This window comes from Dysidea avara, chromosome 1 (genome assembly GCF_963678975.1).
Source record: "Dysidea avara chromosome 1, odDysAvar1.4, whole genome shotgun sequence".
NCBI lineage: Eukaryota > Metazoa > Porifera > Demospongiae > Dictyoceratida > Dysideidae > Dysidea > Dysidea avara.
Window position 1 is genome coordinate 21099903 of NC_089272.1, and position 27285 is coordinate 21127187.

A 27285-nucleotide genomic window follows, 5' to 3' on the forward strand; every position below is an offset into this window, starting at 1 on the left:
ATGCAAAGGTGACCACTTAATCCAGGAGACCGTAACACAGGTTCCACTGTACATTATTTATTAGCTGTACACCAACACCATGAAAACTATACACTTAATAAAGCATTTTGGTGAGCACCCTACATTTTGGGAAATCCCTACCACAGCAACAGTACTATCGTACTGTTTGAGGCAGTACAGTTTGATAAAATGTTGTTCAGAGGTCTACGTATATGCTTAGTGAGGTAGGGCTGAAACGGTCATGGAGTATTAGTATTAAAGTACTCTCTAGTGTTAACAACCAATTACTTAGTAATGGTAGCCGTACCTACTGTCTGTAATACCTATATCAGACTATCAGACTAATAATCAATTTACAGTGTACAACTTTTTCAAGTAACAGCAATGATACATGTACACACACTACCACTCAATTTTGGCCTACCTGCCCCACTGCCTGCCTGACCACATTCGCAAGGATAGAGGTTAATTAAACAAATGCATCGCAGTCACCATTTTACACAACAATACAACACCTAACTCACATTTGGGATGTGCCTTTTGGGGTTCCAACAAATGTCTGCCCTCTGCATCTTTCCTTTCCTTTTATCTTCCAAAATTCTACTCATCATCTTCCTTATACAATGAAACCATATTAAGGAACTACTGTAATTTTTTTTGCATTGAGATGTTCCTTAAAGATACTTGAACAAAATATAAAGACACTAAACTAGTATGTGATTTCTCCTGTCAATGACACATATTCAGCTAAAAAAATCATCCTTCTTGGCAACTATTGAATTGGCCTCAGTCAAGTACTGCTATACAGTATCTCTGGACTCAATTATTTTGCATTTTGTCAGTCTGTTTTAATTTCTTTTGCAGAGCTCTGACACGTTTAAGGATTTCTTTATCCATCACAGGTAGTTGTATGGGAATTGACAATGCATTGGGTCGCTCAGCAGGGTATATATAAACATGTGACTCTATTAGAATATGGTACAGTACATGGCTGTTGTACTGTATTAGGATGACTGTTTTATTAGAATGTCCTGAGTGAGCTCTGGCCTACATGACATTTTAGTGGGTGTGGCCACCATATTCTTTGTTTCCATTGTGCTATTGATTATTATAAGAGCAGCTATATCAATAAATGGTCATTGTGGCCATGCTTAGCACAATAGATCAATACGGAGTGTGATCGCTGTGTTTAAACAAGGGGTGTGGTTGCTGTATTCAGTTAATATACTGTAAGTGCAGCTAGGCATTTGTTTGTTATACTGTATATTAATGTAGTTAGACCATTAAGAGGTGTGGTCACTGTACTCAATTGTTATAAGTCTAGCTAGAGGGGTGTGGTCGTCATGTTCTGTTTTCAGTGGTGGACCTATCATGCAGCTACAGGTACTACTGGTGTCTACTACCTGTTACAGTAGCGTATATGCACTTCATGACACACAATAAAGTTTAAAGTAATCCAGATGATAAAAGGCGCTGTAGTAAAACAGGAGATGATATTACAACATTTACTAGTATGTTTTTTTTTTTTAAATTGTAAGCTTAAAAATGAAGTAGGGATCTATGCAATAAAAAGTAGTGAAACAATATACGTATGAATGATGGTATTACAACATAGCTCGGTGGGAAAGTCCTTACATTGGCATTGAGCAAATGTGCCAAAGTAGGGGCTTTCCAATCGAGCTATGCTGCAACACCATCATTCATCTCTTGTTTCACTACTTTTTATTGCATAGTTCCCTACTTCATTTTTAAATTAACTTTTTTTTTTAAATACTAGTTTGTTTTAGTTTTTTAGTTTTTTGTAGCACAGCTAGTTACAGTGTAACTTGTGAGCTAACTATTAAGTTCCTGTACAGCTTATTAAAGTATGTAGTGTGCCAAAATTGAAAGCACATAGGTGCATCACAGTAGTAGCGTGCATAGCTTAACTTTGATCATAGTAGCAGTGGAGCTCAGATCTATGACCTATCTCAGTACAGTAGTCCGCATTTTATTCACCCGGGCTGGAAGTTGTCCGAATGAACAGGCCCTCTGGAGCTTAGTCTCAACTAACAGGATGAAGTAATACAATTTCCACTCGAGTACTATCCAATCACTCGCTGATCTTGCCATCCGGCTAGTCAGTATGTTCAGAGGAACAAGCCGTCGAGCATCAGTCCATCTATTAAGTCACAAATTTCTTCGTTGCTTGCAGTCCAGGAATTGGCAAAAGTCGAATTGACAACTCTGCAGCCTTAAGCTTACAGAATAGTTTAAAATGTGTGGGCGGAACAAATTACAAACCCTGCTTTAAACCAAGCAGGGATAAATAATTTCAACAACTGTGTTGTGTTAGCAATACAACTAATTGCGTTTGTTTGGTTTTACTGCAGAACAAGGACTGTTCTTGGGTGTGTGGTCCACAATAGAGCAATTTTTTATAAAAATGTGCCACCAAAAACCAGACTAACAGATTACCGAATCCTTATAATTTCAACACAAGTGACTAAACAACTAAAATATCTAGGTCCTGTGGAAGCGATTTTTAAAGTTACTGGTTGTATAGACGTTTTATAGAACTTTTAGCAGTTTTTTCGAGTGAAAAAAGCTCTTTGAAGGCTTTTATCTCAGTCACTGGGATGAAACACGCCAAAAACACTTCCACAGGACCTCATAAATTTAATATACACTATCACTATGCCCCAGAAATGCCAATAGAGCCTACAGCTTTTGCTGTATTTGGTGGCAGAAAAACATGGTAGTGACAGCTGGAGCTGAGTGATGTACGGGCTGGCTTACAACAAATTGTAGTGTTTCACCTGCCTCAAACTACACTGTAGCTACATAAAAACATTAAATATGAAGGGCTTCACCTTCATTTAAAACTTTTTCACGCTGCTAGACTGGTTTTATGGGCTTCTCAAAAAGTATCGATAGGCATTCAAAATTTTGAATGATTTCCCATGACTATACCATAACCTTAATGTTTTGTCATAGATTTCATTTGCAACACTTGAAACTAGTAAGTGCCTCACTCTTTCAGCAGCATAAGTGGTTTCTGAAATAATTTTGTGGTGTCTACAGAAAAGTGTTGATACAGAAAATTAATGCCTCGGTATGCATGGTTTTGATGCTCGAAGAAGACAACCAACCTGATTGAAGATAAAAGGAAAGACAAGGCGCACAGGGCATACGCTCATCGGAACACCAAAAGGCACATCCCACTGGTGAGTTGGTTGTTGTGGTGTAAAATGGTGACTGTGTGTTGCTTCGTTTGGGCTCTAGGCTTGTGACTGTGGTCAGTAAGTGAGTGAGGTAAAAATTCAAGTTTTGGAGGTTTTAAAAAAAATCTACATCGGCCACTGGTAAGTGTTTTCTTGCTGTATTTCATGTTAGATGCACTAATATTATTCCGTAAAGGTGATTTCCGTGGCGGAAGATATCTCTAGGATGATTTTTAAAGGCGGAATATTAGGTGGTGCATGTCATTTTTGGGAAGATCCCTACTTAAACAGTACTACAGTACAGTATGCCGTACTGTTTGATGATCATTTATTAGGATTGTATTAAATTTCAGCAATGTTGTGCTTTTGTGCCTTATGGGCTCCAGTTATCAAAGATTATAGAGTGAATCATCATAGTATAGATGAAATTCAAAGATCAAAAACTAAAGCTACTGTAGGCATTGTGTGGACCTGTCAAAGCTTTGTAAGTAAATTATATACTAAATTCACCCACTCTGTAAATATGCAGGCCAACCATGTTTTCATCTATAGCAATGATACTAAGAGAGTTCACATACACTGTACATACAAACACAAAACATAGTCTGTATTTACTACACACAGCATGCAAAACATACTTTAGATGAACTTCCAAAGCCTTTTCTTTACAATACTCAGTACTACTATTACACTGTGTAACGCTACGACACAGCTCCTTGAGATGCCTTTGTAGACTTAGCACATCACTTGTAGGTCTCCTTTTTCTAGTGTATTTTCACAACAAAATAATAATCTCATCTTAATGTTCATTTCCAATGTGGGTGTATGTGTATGTGTTATGTATGTACATATAAAACTATCCATGCAAAAACAGCCAAGCTGTATAAAACAGTTCACCCAGACTTTTGAAAGCCACACCCCTTTTATACAGCTTGGCTGTTTTGCATGGATTTCACTTATTTTTGTATTTTAAATATATATCCCAAAGTCAACCATAAATTGGCTTTGAGGTTTGTTTCTGTACACAAATCATTGTTATTCTTATCTACCAATGCAATGAAGATGATATAAGACAACTAGTGCTCTACCAATACAGAAAAATATCTACTGATCCAATACCAAAGCCAAAGGTTCTAGTTATGTAATATAACCAATTAGCTAATACTGATAAATGCTTTTTAATTTGCGCTTGCTTGTTCACGGCTATAGCTATATAAAGTTGTATTATAATACTTGTATTTACAGTGTGTATTTGCAATAGTATTTTATGACAAAGTAAATTCCTTCCAAGTTAGATATGCATGACTGTACTTTTTGTCTAGCACAATAGGATTTTTATTTTGCAGTGACTGTTCTATTAGAGTACTTCGATTTTTCATGATAAGTTGCATTGCTCAAATTCACCAAAGCAAATCCTCCATGCTAGAATACAATTTCCAGCCTATTGTCACACCTTCAAGTTTTGCTAGCATAGCACTTATTATAATTTATAATTATGACGATTGGCGTGAGTGGGTCTTAATTGCAGTGTACTACCCTGTTGTCTCGAGGCAAATACAACACTTGGCTTCACCTCGTGCTGTATTAGCCTCTCAACATGCCCCTCTTGCTGTATTTTCCATACACACACGCAGCAGTTCTTTAACTATAACACAATTTTTTCAAGGATGTCTAATAGAACACACAGAGAATGTTCTAGAACAACCATTGGTCGATCTTTGAAATTGAGTAGATTTTATTATTTGCTAGAATATTCATATAAAGTAGAAACTAAGTGGGGTGAACAACCATGATAGCAGCGGCTTAGTGGTTAAGGATTTGGGTGCTCAATATGGAGTAGTGCTCTGCGATATATCAGTAATACCGTTTATCATGATAAATTGTCATAACCGATTATCATACCGTGACAGTGTTTGATAACCAATATATCGAAATACCGGTATATCGATGAACACCGGTATAGGATTGCTTTTAACCAAGCCTTTGGTGTTTAATTATCCAATTTGTTGACGGTTTAACAGATACGCCCTAAACAAAAACTTGAGGTTGTCACATTACAACACATGCTTACTTGTACTGAACTACATATTTTTGGGTTTTTGGGATGATACTGCTTCATACTAGGCCCAAGAAATGATGCAATAGTTACAATAACAAGTAAACTATATACCGATATACCGCAATATTTTCCTGTTACTAATACTGTATATTCAAATTTCAATACCGCTGAGCTTTAGTATGGAGTCCCTGGTTCAAACGCTGGTAAGTTTATTTTGACATTTTCATGTACCTTTTTACATTGTGGTGACTGTTCTATTAGAGTATTTCAGCCCTGCAATTTACAGTTGTTTAGTTTTCATTGTGTAACTCTATAGCTGTCACAGCGATTTTTTTAAACCACAAAAGGTTTAAGCTATGATGGTTAACCTATATGCATGCCAATTTTTAAATTATTCCCATAAACGGTTTACCCTGTAGACATGACAACAAGTTGGCCTTTTTAATGCAAATAATTGTCCATAGCTGTATGACTATTAATCAAACGTATTTGCACCAAACTTGATACGTAATTGTGCCGCAATACGTTCTTAAAGTGTACCAAAGCTCAAGAAGATCGAGCTACACATTTGCATTATATAATGGCTTTTGTAAAGTGTGCGAAAAGAATAATTTAAGCCCCCTAAATGAAGAAATAAAGCCTGGAAGTTTCTAATTGTGTTAGGCAACCTTGCACAGACTCGTTATGTGGGGTGCTGAAGATGACAGGCATTTGCAGTATAAAAATGATTCTAATTCAAGAAGGAAGCTACAAATGCGTGAAAATCACTTTTTTTTCCTTTCTGTAAATATACTCAAAGTGTGGTGCACTGGCTTTCTTGGCCGTACGACACACTACTGTGTGTCTTGATATGCTCACCATTTACATATACTGTTAGTTTGCAGTTCTTGCAATTATATGAATGCATTACAATCAGTTATGAATAATACGTAATATTAAATGAGGTGACGATACACAGAGTATTAAATACACTGTACTGTACCCTGTACCTTACTCAAATTACTTTTGATGCTATTAAGGAAATATATAATTAACCAAATGACTTTAATGTTGGCATGATAAATCACTAGTTTTACTGCTCCACTTTATTGTGCTAGAAAAAAGCCTGATACATGTACTATACAGCTGTGTCAAAGATGTATGTACTACATTAAAAACAATCATAATCACTTTCCATCGAGATGATTTTGTAGATGTCTGTTCTCCTCTTCAACAATGCTTAGTAGCTGTTTTCCACACATATGGATCATCTCCAAATTCTTCCATGCTTCAATAATTTCACGTGTTAAGACAGATATGGGGTCATGCCTACAAATATACCATAATACCCATGTGTGTATATAGTAATAATACTGTATATATGACTACAGTGGTCCCTCCACTCATTGAGACCAAGGCGTGTTCAGATAAACAAAGCACATACATTTATATACAGATCTCAGTTAAGATACTCTAATAAAACATACACTTTAGGCAAAATACTCTAATAGAACAGTCACTTCCACAGTGTGGATAACAGAACGTTTGGATAATTGTTGGCTGGATAATGGAGGAACCACTGTACAGATATTCACAGGTTTACTAATAATAATCTTTTTACAAAAAGTTCTATCAGATAGCAACATGGAATACATTTGCTATCAGATACAAGTAGGTTGCTTAAAAGCAGCAGTGTGAGCTTAACACTGTGAGTAGCACTGGTATGCTTGCAGTGTAAAAGAGTAACACACCGGAATCAGACAAATGCACAGATTTACAGTACGTACAGGTGTACACAAACTCAACTACTGCTCTAAACACGCGATTTACCTTGGAATACTCATTCCTCTATTCCAGCTGTAGATACTGTACGTACTGTAGTGCCCTGTGGGGGATGTGCACATCATCATTTACACACATAGTACAACACAAAGAGACTTGTGCATATTCACACATGTACAACTACACTATTACTACAGTATCTTGGTCACTGATCACGGGAAGGTACATGCAAACAGTGAAGTGAACTACCGGACTCACATAACATTTGCTCAAACACCTTTTTCAACCACTAAAAGTGACTATATGACCGTTACTTTGTGCACCACATGCCTATGGTTCTCGATGTCTTGTCATGGACTGGACTCGTGAACTGAGCTTGATGCAGTCTAACCCAGGCATTATCTACGTAGCTCTTGACATGCTGAAGACTCCATTATCAAGCTACTACTGCTGGTACACGCATGTACTTGTAGTGATATTGGCTATTGTTGTTGTATAAAGTTAATTCTTTTGTTGTTCCAGTACTTAGCTATAGAGATTAGGCTTCAGTGATGAGCCAGAAAGCTGCATCTTAGTTAGATACACACTGTGCTACACTGACGTAGCCACGTAGTCTCACACCAATTGCTCAATATTAAATGCAATGGATGAACAATTAGTGAAAATTTTGCTGCACAGCTTCAGGTACTGCATAATTACTGTACAATGATTACTTAAATCAACATATTTACTGGCAAAGCCTTGTGTGTCAAAGCCAGACCCAATCACAATTTCACCTGTATGTACATGGTACATGTAGCTACTACATAATAATTATGCCAATTTCCAGTACCATACATGTTTGGTTGCACAATTATATGTAGCAGGGCTATGAAGGGTGACCAACCTTCTCCGGTTGTACCACTACTGGGTTATGTACATTTTGCTTAGTACCATTGTACAGTACTATATGTATGTTGAAGGAACTGAAGTGGCCTACATTGGCATTACAACAACAATATTTCAGAGTGTCATTATGGTTCACTCCATTATGCATAGACAAACTCCAATCAATTTCTGTTATAACTTTGATCTTAACACTAATGCTACACAATCTCATCCACTAACTTTGCAGACTCGATCTTCTTCCATCAATGCATTCAGATATTCCTTTTACATGAATACACCATCTGTTGGAACCCAATCCCATATGAAATTTTGTCCTTACCATCACACACATATAGATCACAGCTCTGCTATTGTTTGTTTAACTGATGCCCCTTACTCAATGTTACTTTTTTGTATAGAGTAGTTGTTTTTGTTTGCTCGTTTGTTTTGCTTGTAGCTGGTCAATATTTCTGTGTTGCTTTTTGTACTGTATGTGTTTTGGGGACCAAATTGTACAGGATATAAGCCTTTTGTGTACCCTTTCTTCAGATAAAATTGATATTACAAATAATGGGCGTCCACTAAACCATGGAACAGAACAGGATGAAATGGAATGAACCAATAAAACATGAAATGGAACGATTTTTCGATACCACTTTATTATCGATATTGTATGACATCCAGCTTGTTTAGTCCTTGAGTGCTACACAGTATTACTGGAAGGCATAGTTAGACTAGTTTTGGTTTCCACTAGAAGCTTTCAAGGTACAGTGTAGTGAAATGTGGCCGCACGTACTCAGAATTAGCTACGTGGGAATGCTCTGAGAAAGGCACAAAAAGCATTCTCACTGCTTTTTGTAAACTAAGTAATACCTGCTAAATAGTAAACTAGCTATATTTTGTTTCTCTTAAAGCTGAAGCAGAGCCTTGAATGGAGCAGACACAAACCTCAAGTGATGAGCCTTGCCTGAAAACGTATTAGTAATCTGCAGTCAGAGATTTTCTCAGTCTAACTAGCGTAGCTACATGTACATATCCCAACGATACCATGTAGCACAGTCTAGCACTCACAAAGAATCAAGGAATAAACAAGCTGTATGTCATACAATATCGATAATAAAGTGGTATCGAAAAATCATTCTGTTCCGTGTTGTAGTGAACCATTCTGTTCTGTCCCGTTCTGTGGATTAGTGGAGGCCATAATAATGTTATCTGCATCATAGCTAGAGTGCTTTACATAGTACAAAATATGAATATGTAGTTACAACATGGAGGGAAGAGCCAGAACAGTGTTCAAGTATGTTGGAATGATGAAAACAAGTGGACAAGCAGGGCCGGAGGAAGCAATTCAAAAGTGGTCGGGTCAAGGAGTAGGCAGTGAAATGCTGAGCACTTGTTGTGTGAATACTAAGGGGTCTGGGGGAATGCTCCCCCAGAAAAATTGCATGCGTTGGAATTAAATCTGAGACTATTTTCAGCTGCAAATTCCCAGCAAATTATTGACTAACACTTGTGTTAAACTCACTGCATGTAGCTAGGCAGGCCTACACGTGTTCACATTAATTTCTTACATTATACAGTTGTAACACATGTAAATACAGCATTGTGTTCCCTTTTGTTATAGCCCTACACATGCAGCATTTGAAACCGATAGCTATATAACTTATAACTAATTTTAATGTGATGAAGTCACAACTTAGTAAATAGCTAGCTGGGCACTAAGCTATATGCTTAATCTTCACTCTATCATGCTATGCTGCAGTGCTCAAATATTCATCCAATTATGTATTCTTCCATGCTTATAAGCTATTTATATTTCGTATTTGTTAGCTTCATAAAGTATTTGACTAATAAATCAGTAAGTACCTGAGTGCTCTATTAGGGTGACTCTTCTATTACAGTGTTTTGATCTTGTCCATCAATGATTGTCATGGGAAAGGATTTGACAGGTAAATATCCTACTGACATTATATCACAATGCTTGCATGATGCTTTAGGCATCTATCATTCCCAAACACATGCCAGCATAATCATCCAGTGCCTATTAGCAACTCGGACAAAACTTAATGCTGAAATAGTGGTCAGGCTATGGCCTGACTGGCTGGACTGCTTCCTCCAGCCCCGACAAGTGGGTTAAAGAAAAGCGTAATACCAAAAGACCCTTTGCAGGTGAGTTGCTGCCATAGCAACATCTGCCATCTTAGAGTACAGCCTGGTTTTGCAACTCCGATAGCATTGCTTTCTATAAGAGTAAACCAATACCCAAGAAGTAGAGCTGCTTCTTCTGCAAAGATTGACCAGGTTAAACCTATGCTCTTTCTCCTACGCTACCAAGGTTGCACAATGGGTTGTACTCCAAAATGGCGGATGTTTCTATGGCAGCAGCTCACCTGCAAAGGGTCTATACGCCTAACAATTAAAATAAAGAGTTAAACTTTTAGACGAGAAAAAACATGAGTCCAGTAGTCCATTCTACTAGTCTAGTTATAGGTATAAATATATATATGTATATATATATAGAGATGCAACGATACAGTGTGTAGATGTATTGATATAATGCCTCCGGTGTATCACGATACAACAATATATTGCACGATACAAAGTGGAGTCTAAGCAATGGTCTGTGTTGTTTTAATTGTTTCTTAAGAGAAACAAGTGAGCTAATTTTTTCTTTGAGAAGCATTACATACTATTCATTTTAACCACAATGTACAATAATTTGATTGTCAGCCATGTTGACAAGCCACGATATGTTGATATATCACGATACACGATATATCGATACGGTTTGACTTTGTATCGATACAGCAATATTGTCTTAAAGCAATACGATACGCTATAATTATATCAATGTATTGTTGCATCTCTAATATATATATTTTAAGGGAAGACTGCTCAGTATAAAAATATTGCTTTTCAGTAGTACCCCGACAAACATACAGCTATTACATACACATAATTTACATACAGAAAATTGACTTATATAAAGATTTAAAATCTGACAGTTTCCTTGCCACATACAGTGTGGGATTTAGTAAGTTCCAAATTTGTGTGCTACAAAAATAAAAACTGTTCTTAGCTAATGTACATGTAGGTCTAACTCTTGACACAATAAACAATGGGCATTACGAGCAACACAAGAAGTGATGTCAACAGCGTAATGAAAAGTGTCATATACACTGTATGCATGTAGATCTAGATATGATGGCGACATCTTATGTAAAACTCTGTAAACTTGCATGGCTGTATGATATCGTCGCTGCTCTGTCAAAGTAATGTTCATAGAACTACTAACATTGGATGATAAATTGGAAAATTTCGGGTGCAGCCTCTCAAGTCGCTTAAAGTGTGTGGTAGCTAATGAAGGTGTCCACACTACATTACAATAGTCTAATATTGGCAGCACAAATACACGATACAGTTTAGTAAGAATGTCATTAGATATGGGATGTAAAATATACACAAATGAGCTCACAAATAAGTATTTGAGTTACCAATTAATGTACTTGGCTCGTACGAAACAGTTAGAATCATAAACTACGCACAGAATCACTCACAGTTATACTCGTGGTTGTATCATTTACGCTAGTGACAGAATTAATTCACTTGACTCGTCGGTTGAAAAGCAACACGGTAATACGAAGAAATTTGAATGGAATCATTTTCAAATTTTCCCTCGAGTTTCCAGGTATTTACTAGGGGATTCCCCGCAGTGGTACTACGAAGAAAAGCCAGAAAGAATGGCAGTCAGCGAGGCGAACAGTACAGTGGACGCTACTCCAAACTTCACTCATTATGTTTCCATCGACTTCGGAACGTCTGGATGTGGTATCGCGATGGCGATTAAAGGAAACACATCGGACATCAAAGTATTCTCAAGTTGGGAGGGAATGACAAACGTTGATACGAAGTGCCCCACCGTACTGCTACTTGATCCTGATAAAAAGTTCGAACAGTTCGGCATAAAGGCAATGAAAGCTATGGAAGCAAAGTCCAACCTGAAGCAGAAAGACAAGGCTGATGACTACTTGTTCTTTCGTAAATTCAAAATGTGTCTATATGATAACCCGGTAAGTGGTCCGGTGTATAGCAGAAGTTGCTGGCATTTATCACATATGCTGGCATGACGTAACCCATCTGCCGATCAGTACACATAACCAGCATGTAGCTACATGTCTCAAAGTCTGTTGATTGACTCAGTATATGATAGGCACCATGATTGGTATATGCAGGCAGAAGGTGATTATTGATTAGGCCATTACAAATTCTCTGTTTCCCATCCACCGCCCACATCTGATTACTGTCAGCTCTTAATATTCCATTATTCCGTATTCTTCCATTATTTTCTTGCATTCTGTGCAGGCTCAGTAAATGGCATTTTGTAGCAGTGTCAGCAGTCATATCAAAACTCACGTCAATTTAACCCATACATTACAATTTTCCGTAAAATATTATTATGCGTAAAATCAATGTACAGCAGCCTATGGAGGTAAGTTAGTTTTAAGTTACATTATTCATCATAACTCTGGTTCTGAAGGTGGTATCAAAATTGTTCGGCTGCCATTACACACGCATAACACTCCTCTACCCGATGGTAACAAAATTTAGTCGAAGCTAAAGTGTTTACAGCTTGCAAATTTACAACAAACGATGGTAAATAGCAATACAAAATCCATTGGAGAGCAAATCACGAATTTCGTGTTCTAATTAAATAGTGGCATCACGCTGTTACCATAGCAATTACGCGGATAGAGCAATTCATAAGGAGTTGAATGATATTAAGTTTTATGATATTTGATCGTGTCTAGTGCTTGCAATTATTGAATATACAGAATGATGTAAAATGTATGGAGTTTGTATTGGAGAAATTGAAAAAGTGATCCATCCATCTTGAACCTTTGAAAAAAATCAGTGTTTAATCAGTCCATTTCATGATCTAAGGGTAGAAAACAAACAAAGGACACTGGTAATGTACAATATTGCTGATAAAATGATCACTGGCTATAAATTCGATTTTGCCATTTTTGCCATTCTGACTTTACAAATCCCAATAGCATGTTTTGATATGTGTTATCAAGTTGGCATGGTACAAATTCACATTTGTGTTATTAAAAGCAAAAATATAAGCTTAAGTACGCTTTTATGCAGCTTTTTATGGTTGTGCTGGCAAATAATGGCTTGAAAAGCTTCCAATCTTGTAATGGAAGGAAATGGACCACCAGCCCACATGCAAATATGCCTTAGTCCAGGATGGGAAGCAGGGAATTTATTTGGAGTAGCCTTATGAGTGTTTTATTAGAGTGTTTTGATCTTTAAAGGGAGCTCACAGTGTATATTTGTATCACCTTATTCCTTGGGCCATTTGTTTCTTAGATTTCTACAGTAGATTGTAGGTATACATGGTGTTGCAGCCATGTGTATATCGCTTGATATGATCAAACTTCACAAGTAATCAAGTACATGCTTTTATGCCTGCACTGCTGTATACACCATTTTGTTATCTGTGTATGAACACTTAATAACTTACGTATCACTTACAGGAAGCAAAAGAAATTAAGGCAATGAATGGTACAAGTGTTCCACTAATTGACGTGTTTGTACACTCGCTCAAGTGTATCAGAGAATATGCTTTAGAAGGACTGAGGAAGAATTTTTCTAATCCTGGCAGAAAAATACAATGGATCATAACAGTACCTGCAATCTGGACCCCAGCTGCTAAACAGTTTATGAGAAAAGCTGCTGTTCAGGTATAAATATTTGAATGTTGTATGTATGGTATAGACATATTGTGGGTTGTATCGATTGTATACTACAATATTTACGTAGACTAAGTATGTTAATATATTTACTATAGGCTGGATTTGATGAAAGGAGCTTAGTATTTGCACTTGAGCCCGAGGCTGCGGCTTTGTTTTGTCTACAAGATGTTATACAAATCAAGAATGTTCCTGAAGCAAGTTACCTAGTTGTCGATTGCGGTGGTGGAACTATTGACATTGCTGCTCATAAGATGATAATAAAAAATAAGGGAATAAAAGATAAAGAAGAAATCTTTATTGAGGAACTATCTCCACCTGATGGAGGCGACTATGGTGGTTTTGCTGTGAACCAACAATTTGAACACATGTTGCAAGATATCTTCTCAGTCTCAAATGAGCAGTTTGACTGCATAAAAGAAAAGTGTTCAAGGCAATGGTTTGAAATGGTATGGAAGACCTTTGAAGAATCAAAGTGTAACATACAGCCAGGGAAAGAACATGAAAGTATCTCCATACCAATCCATAAAAGTATTCGAGAAGAAGTTCGTAGAATTACAGAGAAAAGTATAGAAGATTTGGTAAATGCTTACAAGAAAAATTCAGTTGAGTGGGATTCTGACGAAGATGGCATAGTGCTTCCATATTCTACAATTTACAATCTCTACAACCCTATCCTTGTACAAATCACTTCTCTAATTAATACTGTCCTATCCAAGCCAAGCTGCAGTTCTATTACGATGGTCTTGCTAGTAGGTGGGTTTGCAGAAAGCTCATTGTTGTATGATGAGGTTAGAGATGGTATTCTCTGTGTCCATAATTCAGCTGATAAACCTATCGAGGTGAAACGAAGTACGTTGCCAATATTTTCTGTAGTAAAAGGAGCTGTCATATTTGGACAATACAAAGAAATCATACGATCTCGTGTTATGAAGAAGTCAGTTGGAGTTGAAGCATGTGTCGAATTTTGTGAAGATGAACATGACAAGAAATATCTCAAAGAATCTGGAGGTGAGAAATACTGCGAGAAAGCATTTTTCCCCTTAGTAAAGGCCAACGACAGTGTCTACACTGGGATGCCAGCCAAATACCTCTTTCGTCCCCTCACAGATGAGCAACAAGTATGCACTATATCTCTTTATGAGTCACTTAACAGAGATGTAAAGTACACCGACGAAGGAGGCTGCACTCTGATGGGAAAAATAGATATTGATATTCCAAAGTGTACATCAGATCTGTCAAGAGAGATACAACTCATAATAGACTTTGTCAAAACAGAGTATGATGTTTCTGCATGCAGTGTTTCCAATGATGAGACAAAGAAATTGGTGGTAAAGCATACCTTCCATAATCAGCAGAAACATTTACCATCATAAGTATATTATATGCATGCTGCAGTAGAATAACACTTACAACTTGATTTGTTATGCTAAATTTAATTGTTGTACCTGTTTCTATTACTTTGATTATTATTTTATTTTTGTATTAAATCTATTTTTAAGGATATTAATTGCTGCATACATGTACACACAGCTATACTATTATAGAGAACTTGAGAGAGCAATGCTGTGATTCGATGCTGTATGGTGTAGCCTCCAGAAGGGGCACTAGTTATAATTTCTAATATTATTGGTACATTATAAATTATTTGCTGAGTTATTGGGTTTAACAGCACTATGCAGCTACGCCTACAATAGTTTATTAAGGAGGGTACATTGGATTATGTGACAAAAAGGAAGAAGGAATAGACATCCCATCCCCTACTATATGATTCAGCCATCATACTATTAGTTTCGTCGCAGACCTTTTCTCGAGGGTGGCACTGACCATGGTCCATGGCAGTGGTTCGTAATAGAAATCACGTTGTTTTGTTTTGTTTTTTTTGCCAAAATCCACTCACTCAAACACCACCTTAAAAGGCTACCTGCTGTGCCCAAACAGGCATCTTTAGGTCTAAGTGAAAACCTAACAGGCTTGCTTTTATTCTTTTTGCCTATCAAGCACATAGCTATACCACTCTCAAAATCACACACACACGTGCACGCATGCAAACAACACCAACTGAATGTGAGACAACCATGCATTAATTCTCCAGTTACTGAGTAGTGCTTTCCATTAGCCATCCAGGGATCCAGCTCCTCACGGTCTATATCCCTTCCATGCATACATAACACCAGTATACCATCATGTCACATCTGTATGGGTGGGGGTGGGAGGGAGGGGATAGGTAACCTGAAGGATTCTTCAGTTCGAATGTCAATCACATGCACGTGCTTCAAATCCAGAAGTAGATCATGCTCTGAAAATAGAAAATTTGATTAACTTGTTATTGGTATACCATAGATTATCTTGTTATTACTGTATAGCCTAAATATTTTGAGGGAAAATATTTTTGAACTTGAGCAATGTTGCTAAAAATAAAATTTTCACAGATTTACCAACAATTCCAAAACAGAAAAATAACAAAGGAACATAATATATCTACGTACTATTTAAAACAAAAACAGCCTTGGGGCTGTAAAAAAGGGTGCTTCCAAGCAAAGTAGGATCAATCAAACATCATGAGTGGTAAGAACTAGGACTGATATCAAGTTGCAGCCAAGTAGATTGGAACATTACCATGATCAATCTGTAATACAACTGATAAGAACAAGGACTGATATCAAGTTGATGTCAAGTGAATGCAGTATTACCCGTTTTCTTTATATCTATCTATAGCTATATATAATAAAACTAGAATAAACACACATGCAACTGTTATTAAATTGTCATTTGGCCGCTTTTAGCGCAACTTAATATCAGTCCTTGTTCTCCAATCATGTTGAATAAGCTTGTTTATATTGATCCTACTTTGCTTGGCATGCATAGTGCCCTTTTTTACAGCCCCACAGCTGTACATGTTTTTGTTCTTACACTATAACTACAACTACATAACTACTACAGGGGAAATACTACCAATTACTATATAAGGGAAAGGGGGATCATCATCATCATCATCATCATCATCATCATCATCATCATCATCATCATCATCATCATCATCATCACACACGCACACGCACATGCACACTTTTATGAAAACAATTTCAGTAAACCAGGCGCCCACAGCTGGCAAAAGGCCAGCTGTGGTATGCACCTGGTTTAAAAAGGGGTGAACCTAGAAAAAGTTCGAAGAAAGCTGATTTTGGTATCATTAGAAAGCAAATTTTTCATAGAGTAACATATCCAAAATCCTCTAATATCCACCTTGGGGAAATTTTTTATAGCCAATTTAGTATTGAGGCATATGTGACTGGATTTGGGAAAGGGGATCTTTCACACATATCCAATTTACCAACTTTGACAACTCATAACTTCAGATTGGAAAATGGTATTGACTTGAAATTTGATCAGTAGTGAGCACCAGCATCACTTATTATTTGGAGAAAATTTCAGGTTGATATTCAACTTGAACACTACGTTGTGGTTTCTCAATCGGATATATTTGCAACCCATTTTTGCAAATCTGGTCATTTGTGACCAACAAAAATGTGTTATCGTTAAAATATTTTTTCATAAGAAATAGTTTCCTTAGCACTTTTGCAACTCTCTCCCCTGCATTTTGCAACACACTAATAATCCATGTTTGCAACAAGAGCATAATATTGCTACCACATGGATTTGCAGTGGAAAGCTTGCATTTATATTGTACAAATATAATAAGATCTCTGGGACTGGTCCCATGTCTATCAACATCGGTTGCAGCCTTAATCCTTCTAGTTTCCAGCCCCATATTAAGTTCCTTTCAATGAATAACTTGTGGCATCAGCTAAAACCATTGATCCTAGAAACTCCATCCAACTGCAAGGGTCAACACACTTTCACAGCTCGCATGTGTAATAACTTTCTGATGCCACCATTTCCATGTACTTTGCTTTGTATACCTGAGACTCCTTAATGAATCAGACGGATTCCCATCAAACTCCAACTTTTTCAGCATGTGCAATTGTTGCATTATATGATCCATCATTAACTTTTCAATCGTTTGCACATCATTTGATTGTTTTACCCTGTTCAAATGTTGCAGCTGTTGCATCACAGCCACCCCAGACATTTGAAAAGAGGACCTATGTATATGCCCAATAATGTCATCATTTTTCCAAATCTTCAAATGTTTTACAACCTCTGAATGAAAAGAGAGATGTACTTGTCATGTTCTGCTTCCGGCGTGCACCAGTAGCATAAGAACTTCATTGTTGTCATCAGCTACAACATTCACTCTATTTCCTTCAATTGCAAAATTGAAGTGCGTATTGGACCATCAGTATGTCATGTGTGCAATCAGTGTGTAGGGCTGTCAGCATCCCCAGGTATGTTAAAATGGTATGTGCAGGTGCAGATATTTACTTAGTCAAGTGAATCTATGGAAGCATACAAAAGTCAGGAAGTTTTCTTGCAAATGAAAAGAAAGAACATCAATTGATTGTCCAATATCTGATCGAGAAGTGATGGCCAGGTTGTGCATCAGAGTAATTTGGATGCTGACACAATGATTGTTCAATGTGTACTGCAATTTGCAATTGAAGGAAGTAAAGTGTGTTGTAGCTGATGACACTGTGTTCTTGTCCTCCTGCATGGTGCACCAGAACATAGCAAGTATATAATATTATTCTTTCAGAGGTTGGGAAACATTTAAGTATTGGAAAATTGATGACATGGGCACATAGGTCCTACTGTAACATCATAATTACATCTTCTCTTTTCGCATGCCTGCATGGAGTGGCTGTGATACAATATCTACAACATTTGAACAGGGTGAAGTTGGCCTAATCAAGAAAAAAATGATGTGAAAATGATTGCAAGAGCAGCACACTTTCACAACTTACATATGCATCTACAAGTTATTCATTAGAAGGAACTTAATGACTAACTTGATCCATTACCATATATTGAGCTGGAAACCATATACCTGTAGAAGGATCAAGGCTGTATGCAACTGATGATGACAGACATGAGACTAGCACCAGAGATCTTACTTAACTTTGTACAATATAAATGCAAGCTTTCTACTGTAAATCCATGTGGTAGCAACATTATGCCCTCATTGTAATCATGGATTAAAGTATGTTGCAGCATGTGGCAGTTGCAGGGGAGAGAGTTGCAGAAGTGCCAAGGAAATTGTTTACAATAATTGTGACAAATGTATTTGTTCAGAATTTACATGATAGTCACCTTTTTATTTCTATAACCAGTCTTATTCTTATTTCATACAGCTAATATTACTTGCAATGAATTTCTTATGAGAAAATATTTTAAGGATAATATGCATTTTTGTTGGTCACAAATGACCAGATTTGCAAAAATGGGTCTACCAAATGCATTTAATTAAGAAACCACAATTTAGTGTACAAGGTGAATATCAACCTGAAATTTTCTGCAAATAATGAGTGATGCCGGTGCTCACTACTGATCAAATTTTAAGTCAATACAATTTTCCAATCTGAAGTTATGAGTTGTCAAAGTTGGTAAATTGGATATGTGTGGAAGATCCACTTTCCCAAATCCAGTCACATACATGTATGCCTCAATACTAAATTGGCCATAAAAATTTTCCCCGAGGTGGATTTTAGAGGATTTTGGATATGTTATTCTATGTAAAATTTGCTTTCTAATGATACCCTTTCTTTGAATTTTTTTCCGAGTCCAACCTTAATTCTCCCAGACTACATCCAAAAAAAGACAAATTAGCCATGTACTTTTTTGTCTAAATGCATCTCACAATAGACATTAACAGTGTTGGGACAGTTACTTTTTAAATGTAACTCGTTGCATATTATTTACAACTGAACTATTTAGTTACAGTTACATATTACCCATATAATAAACACAGCAAAAATAGTGTTCCAATACTACCTATTCTAACCCCGTCTTTATTCAGTATTGGAACAACTATTTTAAAAAACTCTCTGTAACAAGACAAAACGAACCTCAAATCTAAAAATGACTCTAATGTTATTTACTATTGAGGTTTGTGGTCTATTTTAGTTTGAGCCAAAGTAGAATTTTTGGACTATTTGTTCCAACACCTAAACATAGATAGAATATATACAGTCAGTATTTGTGTACAAATTATGCTGTGAAAGTAACTATCATATTATATTACTTTGTTTCCACAGCCTTAAGCTGTCATGTGTGAAACTACCACTTTATCACGTGACATGATAGCGTTGTTGGACACTGTGCAAATCTTAAGTTGGTTATAAGCAAGAAGCTGGTGAATAAGCTTCATTCAGTAGGCTTCGTTACTTCGTAGTGGCTAGGTGTTACTCAGTGGATTACTAACGAGATTAGTAACTTCGTTACTTAAAGTAATAATAATACGTAATATTATACTCGTTACAGTAACTTCATTACTTAGGTAACGTGTTACATTTGCAAGTAAAGTAACTTGAGTTATATTACCTTAGTTATATTACTTCATTACCACAAAAGTAATAATTATTACATAACGCGTTACCCCCAACACTGGATATTAAAGTTTATTGGGAGAGATGCCCCAGATAATATACTCAGCGCTACATAGCTAGCAAGGTCTCTTTCAAAGAGTGGAGAGCGGGGGTGCATATGGGATTGTCTCAGACTTTTGTGGCATAAGTCATTCTATACTACCATTTAGATGAATTGTTCTAATTTTTAGAATGTATATTGACATAAAATAACTAGTAGCTTTTCCACAAACATGTCTAACTTCTAACGCTAAGGCTATGAAAGCTTATTTTTATACTGATCATCTTACATTTTGGGCTCAGTTAAATTAAGTCACATAATTAAGCTTATGGTAAACATAACATACTTTTAGAAAGCCCATAATCTTGTTTAAACCCTAAATAAGAAGTTATGTTTGCACTCAAGAGCATATTCACTATTATTTAATAAGTATGCTATCTCTCATTTATTATGAGAAAGCACTTCTTTGCTGTGTGATGCGTGAAAACGGAAATAGTAATTTTGCGTATGCGGTATAAAATAGGGAATTCACCTGTTAATTTCAGAGAATCAGCGAGTACTAGGAAGGCAGGAGTGTTGGCTTCGCCGTCGGCATACCACTGATTATTGAAGCGTTTCATCCTAAAAGTAAGATTATGATTGACCACGTCGTGTATTGTACATCTGATTTGTAGTACACATGCATAGATTTATACACATGTACACACCCGGGGAAAAATCGAGATATAGACGCCGTTATCGGTAAGGTCATAGCTACGTATCTTGCCAGTAGGAATAACTTTGCCCACATCAAAAGTACACGTATGAACAGCATATAGGGTATGTTGGAAAAAATGGGCTCCATCACTCTATTGGTGCTCTACTTTTGGGGAATGTGGGCGGTGCGGCCACAACTGCATACAAGCGGTTGGCATCTCTGTACTTGCTGCTCAGAGAGACCAGAGTTATAGCAGTATGTTGTCTTGTGTTAGATGCTCCACCAGCTTTTCTTTACTCAGTTTTCTGAGACCTGCTTGCAAGGGGGTGACACACAGGCACTCACTGTAGGTAGATCGGTCAAAGTCTTGACCCACCGAAATTTCGCTTTGACCTGTGACTAAGAGCCTTTTTCAACTTTTTACTGGTGACCTAGTGACAATATTTCAGTACTTTTCGATTTTGGGTTGTAAATTTTGACCGTTGACTTGATTTGGTGGCCTTGACCTTTAACTTCGACTTTGACCGCGGTCGCAGATTTACCTACAGTGAGTGCCTGTGTGTCACCCCCTTGTGCTTGCGTGGAGCAAGCCGCCTCATTGTGGCAACTATGTGCTGGCAAAGCAACCACCCAAGCCAACGTGAGTTAACTACTTTATCCATTTTATAAGCATGCTTTGATTATGGGAGGTACAGTTTAATGTTGTAGCTATGTTTGTCAGGATGAATAATATCACAGAAAATTCTGCTTAGAGTGTTTTAAGCATGTTTCAGTGTGTCTTGCCTTTAACTAAACATTTTCAAATACCTAGATGGGTAAGCTTCTTGTTGAGTGGTTATTTTGCACTATCTGTAATGTGAATGTGATCCATATGAAAATCTTGCCTGCTGCTGTTGCATCTAATAAGTGACAATTCATTTCCACCGTAATTGCATCTTCTAACTGTTTTATTAATGAACCTGTTCTTCACACTACTGTAATACCATGCATGGTACGTTCGATGGTATCAACTCATCAGTTTCCTTGTTGACATAATAATCTTCACTAGCATCTGACTTAATAAAGCAGCAATAATGAGGAGCACAAGTATTATTCCAGATTCTTTTGTGAGCCATTGGGTGCTTTCTGGTTGAGTTTCATGGTAAACACACAGCGGCTACTGCTTTGTAGTGAACACAGTGATCACTGCTTTGTAGTGAACACAGTGATCACAGCTTTGTAGTGAACACAGTGATCACTGCTTTGTAGTGAACACAGTGATCACAGCTTTGTAGTGAACACAGTGATCACTGCTTTGTAGTGAACACAGTGATCACTGCTTTGTAGTGAACACAGTGATCACTGCTTTGTAGTGAACACAGTGATCACTACTTCATGGTGAATACGGTGACTACTACTTCATGGTGAATACGGTGACTACTACTTCATGGTGACTACTGTTTCATGGTGACTATGCCCATCTCATTACAACTACGCAATTAAGTTAGTGCATAGTATTATATTTTTTTAAATTGTTTCTTTTCTGGTTATCCAGAAGTCACCATGAAGCAGTGGTGACTACTGGATAACCAGAAAAGGAACAATTTAAAAAAATATAATACTATGCACTAACTTAATTGTGTAGTTGTAATGAGATGGGCATCACTTTTTGGATCCCTTCATAGCAAATACAACTGATATTAATTGAAGGTCTATAGACTATGTGTGCACTAATTGGCATGTCACTTCATTACATCATTAAAAAGGTGCATCCGCCATTTTTTGAGGGCAAAAAACATATGCGCTCTATGCTTCAAAAATTATTTTGAACATAAGCTTAAGTAATCATATTGAAAAGTAGAGTAGTGCTGTATAAAAGTAAGTTATTAAGTAAAAATACATAATTATAACATCTTGTTCCATGGCACATTATTCCGCTTAGGGAAGGTTTTTGTAATAGAATGCTTGATACTTTTGCCCTTACTTCCTCCCAAAATTCCCCTTAAATCATTGTTATATCTGAAGCTGTAGTAACCTTTCACGAGACCATGCCTTAGTGAGCACTAAGGCAGAGGCTCCAACCTTGACTGATCTTGGGAGTGAGACTCTTTACAAGGTTAACAACGGAGACAGGGTCCTTCCACCGTAAGCAGCAATTTGTTCTATTATATCCAACACTTCAGGAATGCATGACATGGCATCCTTGTGCTAGTTACATGGAAGGTGATTGTGCATACATTTACATCACCAACTAGTTCTACATCACTATCTACAAATGTACAGTATTAATATAATTGCATGATGTACAGGGTGTATGTGCAAGCTACGTTATGGTTGTTCTGTTTCATTACCATAACCATGACTGGCTCATGTACGCATGGTCCACAGGACTACAGAACATTACATATAACTTATAATGAATCATCTTACATCTGCTAGATGTCTTGCTGGTAATGAGTTAACTAGCCCTCATCATGGCCACACGGGTTGTATCACAACGAATTGTTGATTACTAATTGTTGATTACTCAATTTTATAATTATGACCTGCTCTGAAAAAACGATCTTATCGCCTATTTAAAGAATGCTGAATGCTTGTTTTAAGTATTCAGTGCGTTGTGGCCCACCAATTGTTGAGGCTACGTGTACCACATTTTCACACGTTTTAAACCAATTCCTTTCTTTCATGAGCATCCACTGTACAAGTAGCCAACAGCTAAGTTTCCCACCATTTTTGATGGCTTATTAATGTGATGTTGACTGTACCAAGTAAGCACCAAAAGGGGGTGGGAAGCGGGACCCCAGAGGAGGGCAAGATGCTGTTTAAAAAATAAAGGGAAAGGAGTAGGGATGAATTCGGCTAAGTTATGGGCCAAACCATTTACAGTGTACATAGGTCTAGGTATTTATTCAACACCACAGAGCTGTACAGCCACATATATCCATCTTCAGGCTGACCAGAGCTCTATTAGGACCCCAGACTATTTGTACAGATCGTCACTGAAAGCTTCCAGCAAAAGCAGACCATTCAAGTCTTGCTGATTTTTAATGTGAAATTTGATAGTTCATTCATGTAGCTTTGTATTGTTGGTGAAATATGAAATCCGTTGTCATAGGTGATGAGACCGGTTTTCCCACAATTTATGTAACTATTCTAAACTGTCTTACCTTGCTTACAATCATGTGGCAGAGATACACACTGATAGTGGCACTGCTGTGGACTGCTATTTGATTATACTACTTAGCCGTAATGATAATTGTTGCATGATAACTAGCAATAAGGCTAATGGACTGCTGTACAATTGCTAACTTCGTACCCACACTCTCACAGAAATTGGTAATTAAGCTTATGTGCTGTTTACAAGATGATTTGCTATAAGCACATGTTTGTTCATCAGACATACGTGAGGCTTATGCACAAGTACTAGTTTATCATTATTAACCTTGAAGGGAAGGGCTGGTTGTAGAGGTTATGACTGGGAGACTTTTAAAATCTCTCTTTGTGTTGCCTCTATTTTAAGTAAACTGAGTCTCATCTGGATTGCTATTTGGGTCAGAAATACTGACCCAATGTCTAGTAGTAAAAAAATCAAGCCCAAACCTTAGCTGTTGTCAAGTTATACTTGGCTAGAAGCATCAGTCAGCCAGTCAGTCAGTAGAAAGTTCAGCTGTATAATTTTATTTAGAAACTTGTTGGAAGTGTTTGGGGTCAGTCTAAAGACGTTTTTTTTTGTTTGCATGGTTATGCCTAACTGATACTGCTAAACTGTCATAAAGAAAAAGTGAGGCTGATTTTTGGGTAATATTTTTTGGGTAAGTACTGTAAGCCAAAACCATCATGATCCCTATTAATAGTACTATTGTACTATGCATCTGTTTTAAAACAATAATTCCATCTAATGATTTGTACTTCACTTAAGGTAAAGATGGGAAATTGCAGGAGTCGAGGAGAACGTGATAGTAATGAAATTGATAGTAATGAAATTGATAGTAATAAAATTCAAGAACAGATAGCATTAATTATTGGCAAAGTATGTATATGTTAATATGTGTAAAACAAATATTGTATTGTGCATGTTCACATGTGTGTGATTGAATTGCATTTACATAATCACATTCACAGGAAACTGATCTACATAAACGCATTTCTACTTGTAACCTGGCATGGACTTTCAAAATTAACTTATTTTCTTATAGAGCTGTACCAATTCCTATATCCAATTTTTACCATATTATGTCAAACAGTTAACTAATGCCAAATTGCTATGATGTTGTGCATAATGTGTATTGCTAGTACGTAAAGCTTATGCTTTTGAAGTAGGTATAAAATATGAGCTGAAACTTCGGTTGCTCATATCTCAGGAATGGATGGGTGATTTCTTATATTGATACATAAATTGATAGTATATGGACTCCCCTACCAAGCAGGCAACACAACCATAAAATTTGCTTCATTTGGATAAGCAATTGTGGAGCTATGTATGAGGTTTTCATTCTTCCTGTCAATATAGCTGAGTGAAAATCGACTGTTTTCAAAAAATTTATTTTGCTATAAAAATACATTGAATAAATCAGGTAGAAATACGCGTGCTACATTAAAATTTTACGCATGTTTATCGCATTGGTATATACTGAAACAGAGCTAAATCAACAAAACCTAAACACCACCAGATTCTCTGGGAGTAAGAAAATCGTTGTTTCATGTTCATACATCGTACAGTATGAGCGCTTATTCACGATGCGGTAGAAATAAAGTTTACCATTGTCATTTAATTGTTGAAATGGCCTTCTTCTTTGTCCACACGGAGATGTACATGGATAACACTATACTGTACCTTGATCGATGTTCCAGTTCATGGTGAACAGATTGAGCCAAACTCTATCTTTGTAGCTTGTTTCTTGTGAGTTATGATCGATTAAATAAGCACCTGTATTTTAATTGCTGTATTGTTGCTGTATAAATCAAGTTTATTCCTGTTCTAACTGTCTAGCACTACAACTCCAAGACTATTCATCATAAAAGGCTGAAACTTTGGCTGTTCACTCCTTTGTTACTATAGATAACAGAGAAGCAATAAATTGGAATTTGAGGAATTTGTTACAACAGCTGGTTTTTGCTCAACCAGTCACATATATCTTGATTATAAAGCACTGCCATGCATGTGTATGGAAAATACAGCATGAGGGGGCATGTCGAGAGGCTAATACAGCACGAGGCAAAGCCGAGTGCTGTATTTGCCTTGGGACACCCCCCAAGTGCTGTATTTTTTGTACACACAAACATAGGCAGTGCTTTAAGTGTTATATTGTACTTCCTGGTCATCTGGCTCGAAGCGATTTTCTCTAGTACTCAAACCGCTGCAATTTTCTCTAGTACTTGCTTCAAGGCTGCCTTAGTTAGTCCTATAAGTCTCTCCCAGTAACCACCATACCAAGGAGCTCTCTTTGGAATGAACTACCATGTAATGCCACATCTGCCGAGGATAGTCTCTAACACCTTTAAACTTAACATTTCCTTCAGTTCCTTCACAGCCGACATGTACGTTGATGCATTGTCAGACATCATGGTATGGGGTAAGGATTTGCAACTCACAAATCGACGGAAGGCAAGTATGAATGTCACTATAGTAAGGTCAGTTACAACTTCCAGGCGGATGGCTCTTGTTGTAGCACACGTAAATATACAATAAACACCTTACTCTCTCCATTGTCAGTCTGTATATATAGAGCACCAGTAAAGTCAACCCCAGTTATGGTGAATGGGGTTACATCTCTCAGACGGTCCTTGGGAAATTGTACATGTTCTGGAGTAAGATATAGTCTTCCATGGTGGCGTTTACAGGTTGTGCTGTGATGAAGGAGTCCTTTAATGTTTAATGTACTGCTGACCTGAAGACACCCAGTATTGCTGCCTCAAAGCTGTGAGAGTGCAGTTCACGCCTCTATGAAAGAGAGAGATATGGAGTGAGTAAATTAGCAACTTGGTAAAGACATGTTTCTGAGGAAGGAGGTATGAATGTCACTTAATGGGGCATTGTGGATGTGCCCACCACATCTAAGAAATCCATCACTATCGAGAAAAAGTCGTAGCTACCTTACTAAAGTTGAGGTCTTCTTACTTAGTGTCTTGTTGTGACTTGAGGGTTGAAATCTCACTGGAGAAGGGCCTGCTCTTGGGAAGTCTTAATGCACTTTAGTCTTGCAGTGTTCAACTCAGTGGGGGCTAGAGGGCCAGTCATCCTTGCATCTTGAGATCATTTGAGGTTGTCAATAAAGCACTGAACATAGGCTGTCACTGCCAGTAAATGTTCAAGGGAACTGTAGTTGTCTGGTGTAATAATCTTGTGTAAGCCAGTGTTGCTGTTAATGTAGCTGGTGGCAGAGATGGGGTAACGCGTTACGTAATATAACGCATTACATAATATATAATACAATTCACGATTAGTAATATAACGCGTTACTTTTGGAAATGCAATAA

General features: G+C 37.2%; 3 protein-coding genes across 4 annotated transcripts in view; 2 read left to right on the forward strand and 1 right to left on the reverse strand.

Annotated features, from left to right (window-relative positions):
- The window catches only part of LOC136258985 (early endosome antigen 1-like), a 70747-nt gene extending 58932 nt beyond the window's left edge, over positions 1-11815 (reverse strand). The window contains exons 1-4 of one of the 2 annotated variants that reach the window (XM_066052382.1): positions 11448-11815; positions 7072-7126; positions 6433-6570; positions 3842-3967 (exon numbers count right to left, since the gene is read on the reverse strand). In XM_066052382.1, coding sequence (XP_065908454.1) covers positions 3842-3967; positions 6433-6570; positions 7072-7085 — 278 coding nt within the window. In that variant the 5' untranslated portion in view covers positions 7086-7126; positions 11448-11815. The remainder of the gene's footprint in view (positions 1-3841; positions 3968-6432; positions 6571-7071; positions 7127-11447) is intronic. The other variant, XM_066052393.1, reaches the window with a different exon arrangement.
- LOC136259022 (heat shock 70 kDa protein 12B-like) lies at positions 11555-15290 on the forward strand. Its single transcript, XM_066052430.1, has 3 exons — positions 11555-11960; positions 13431-13637; positions 13745-15290. Exons 1-3 carry the CDS (start codon positions 11631-11633, stop codon positions 15020-15022), a joined length of 1815 nt encoding a protein of 604 aa, XP_065908502.1. The 5' UTR covers positions 11555-11630; the 3' UTR covers positions 15023-15290.
- Positions 15291-20653: 5363 nt separating this feature from the next.
- Positions 20654-27285, forward strand: part of LOC136258997 (uncharacterized) — an 81070-nt gene continuing 74438 nt past the window's right edge. The window contains exons 1-2 of the mRNA XM_066052405.1: positions 20654-20759; positions 24728-24838. Coding sequence (XP_065908477.1) covers positions 24734-24838 — 105 coding nt within the window. The 5' untranslated portion in view covers positions 20654-20759; positions 24728-24733. The remainder of the gene's footprint in view (positions 20760-24727; positions 24839-27285) is intronic.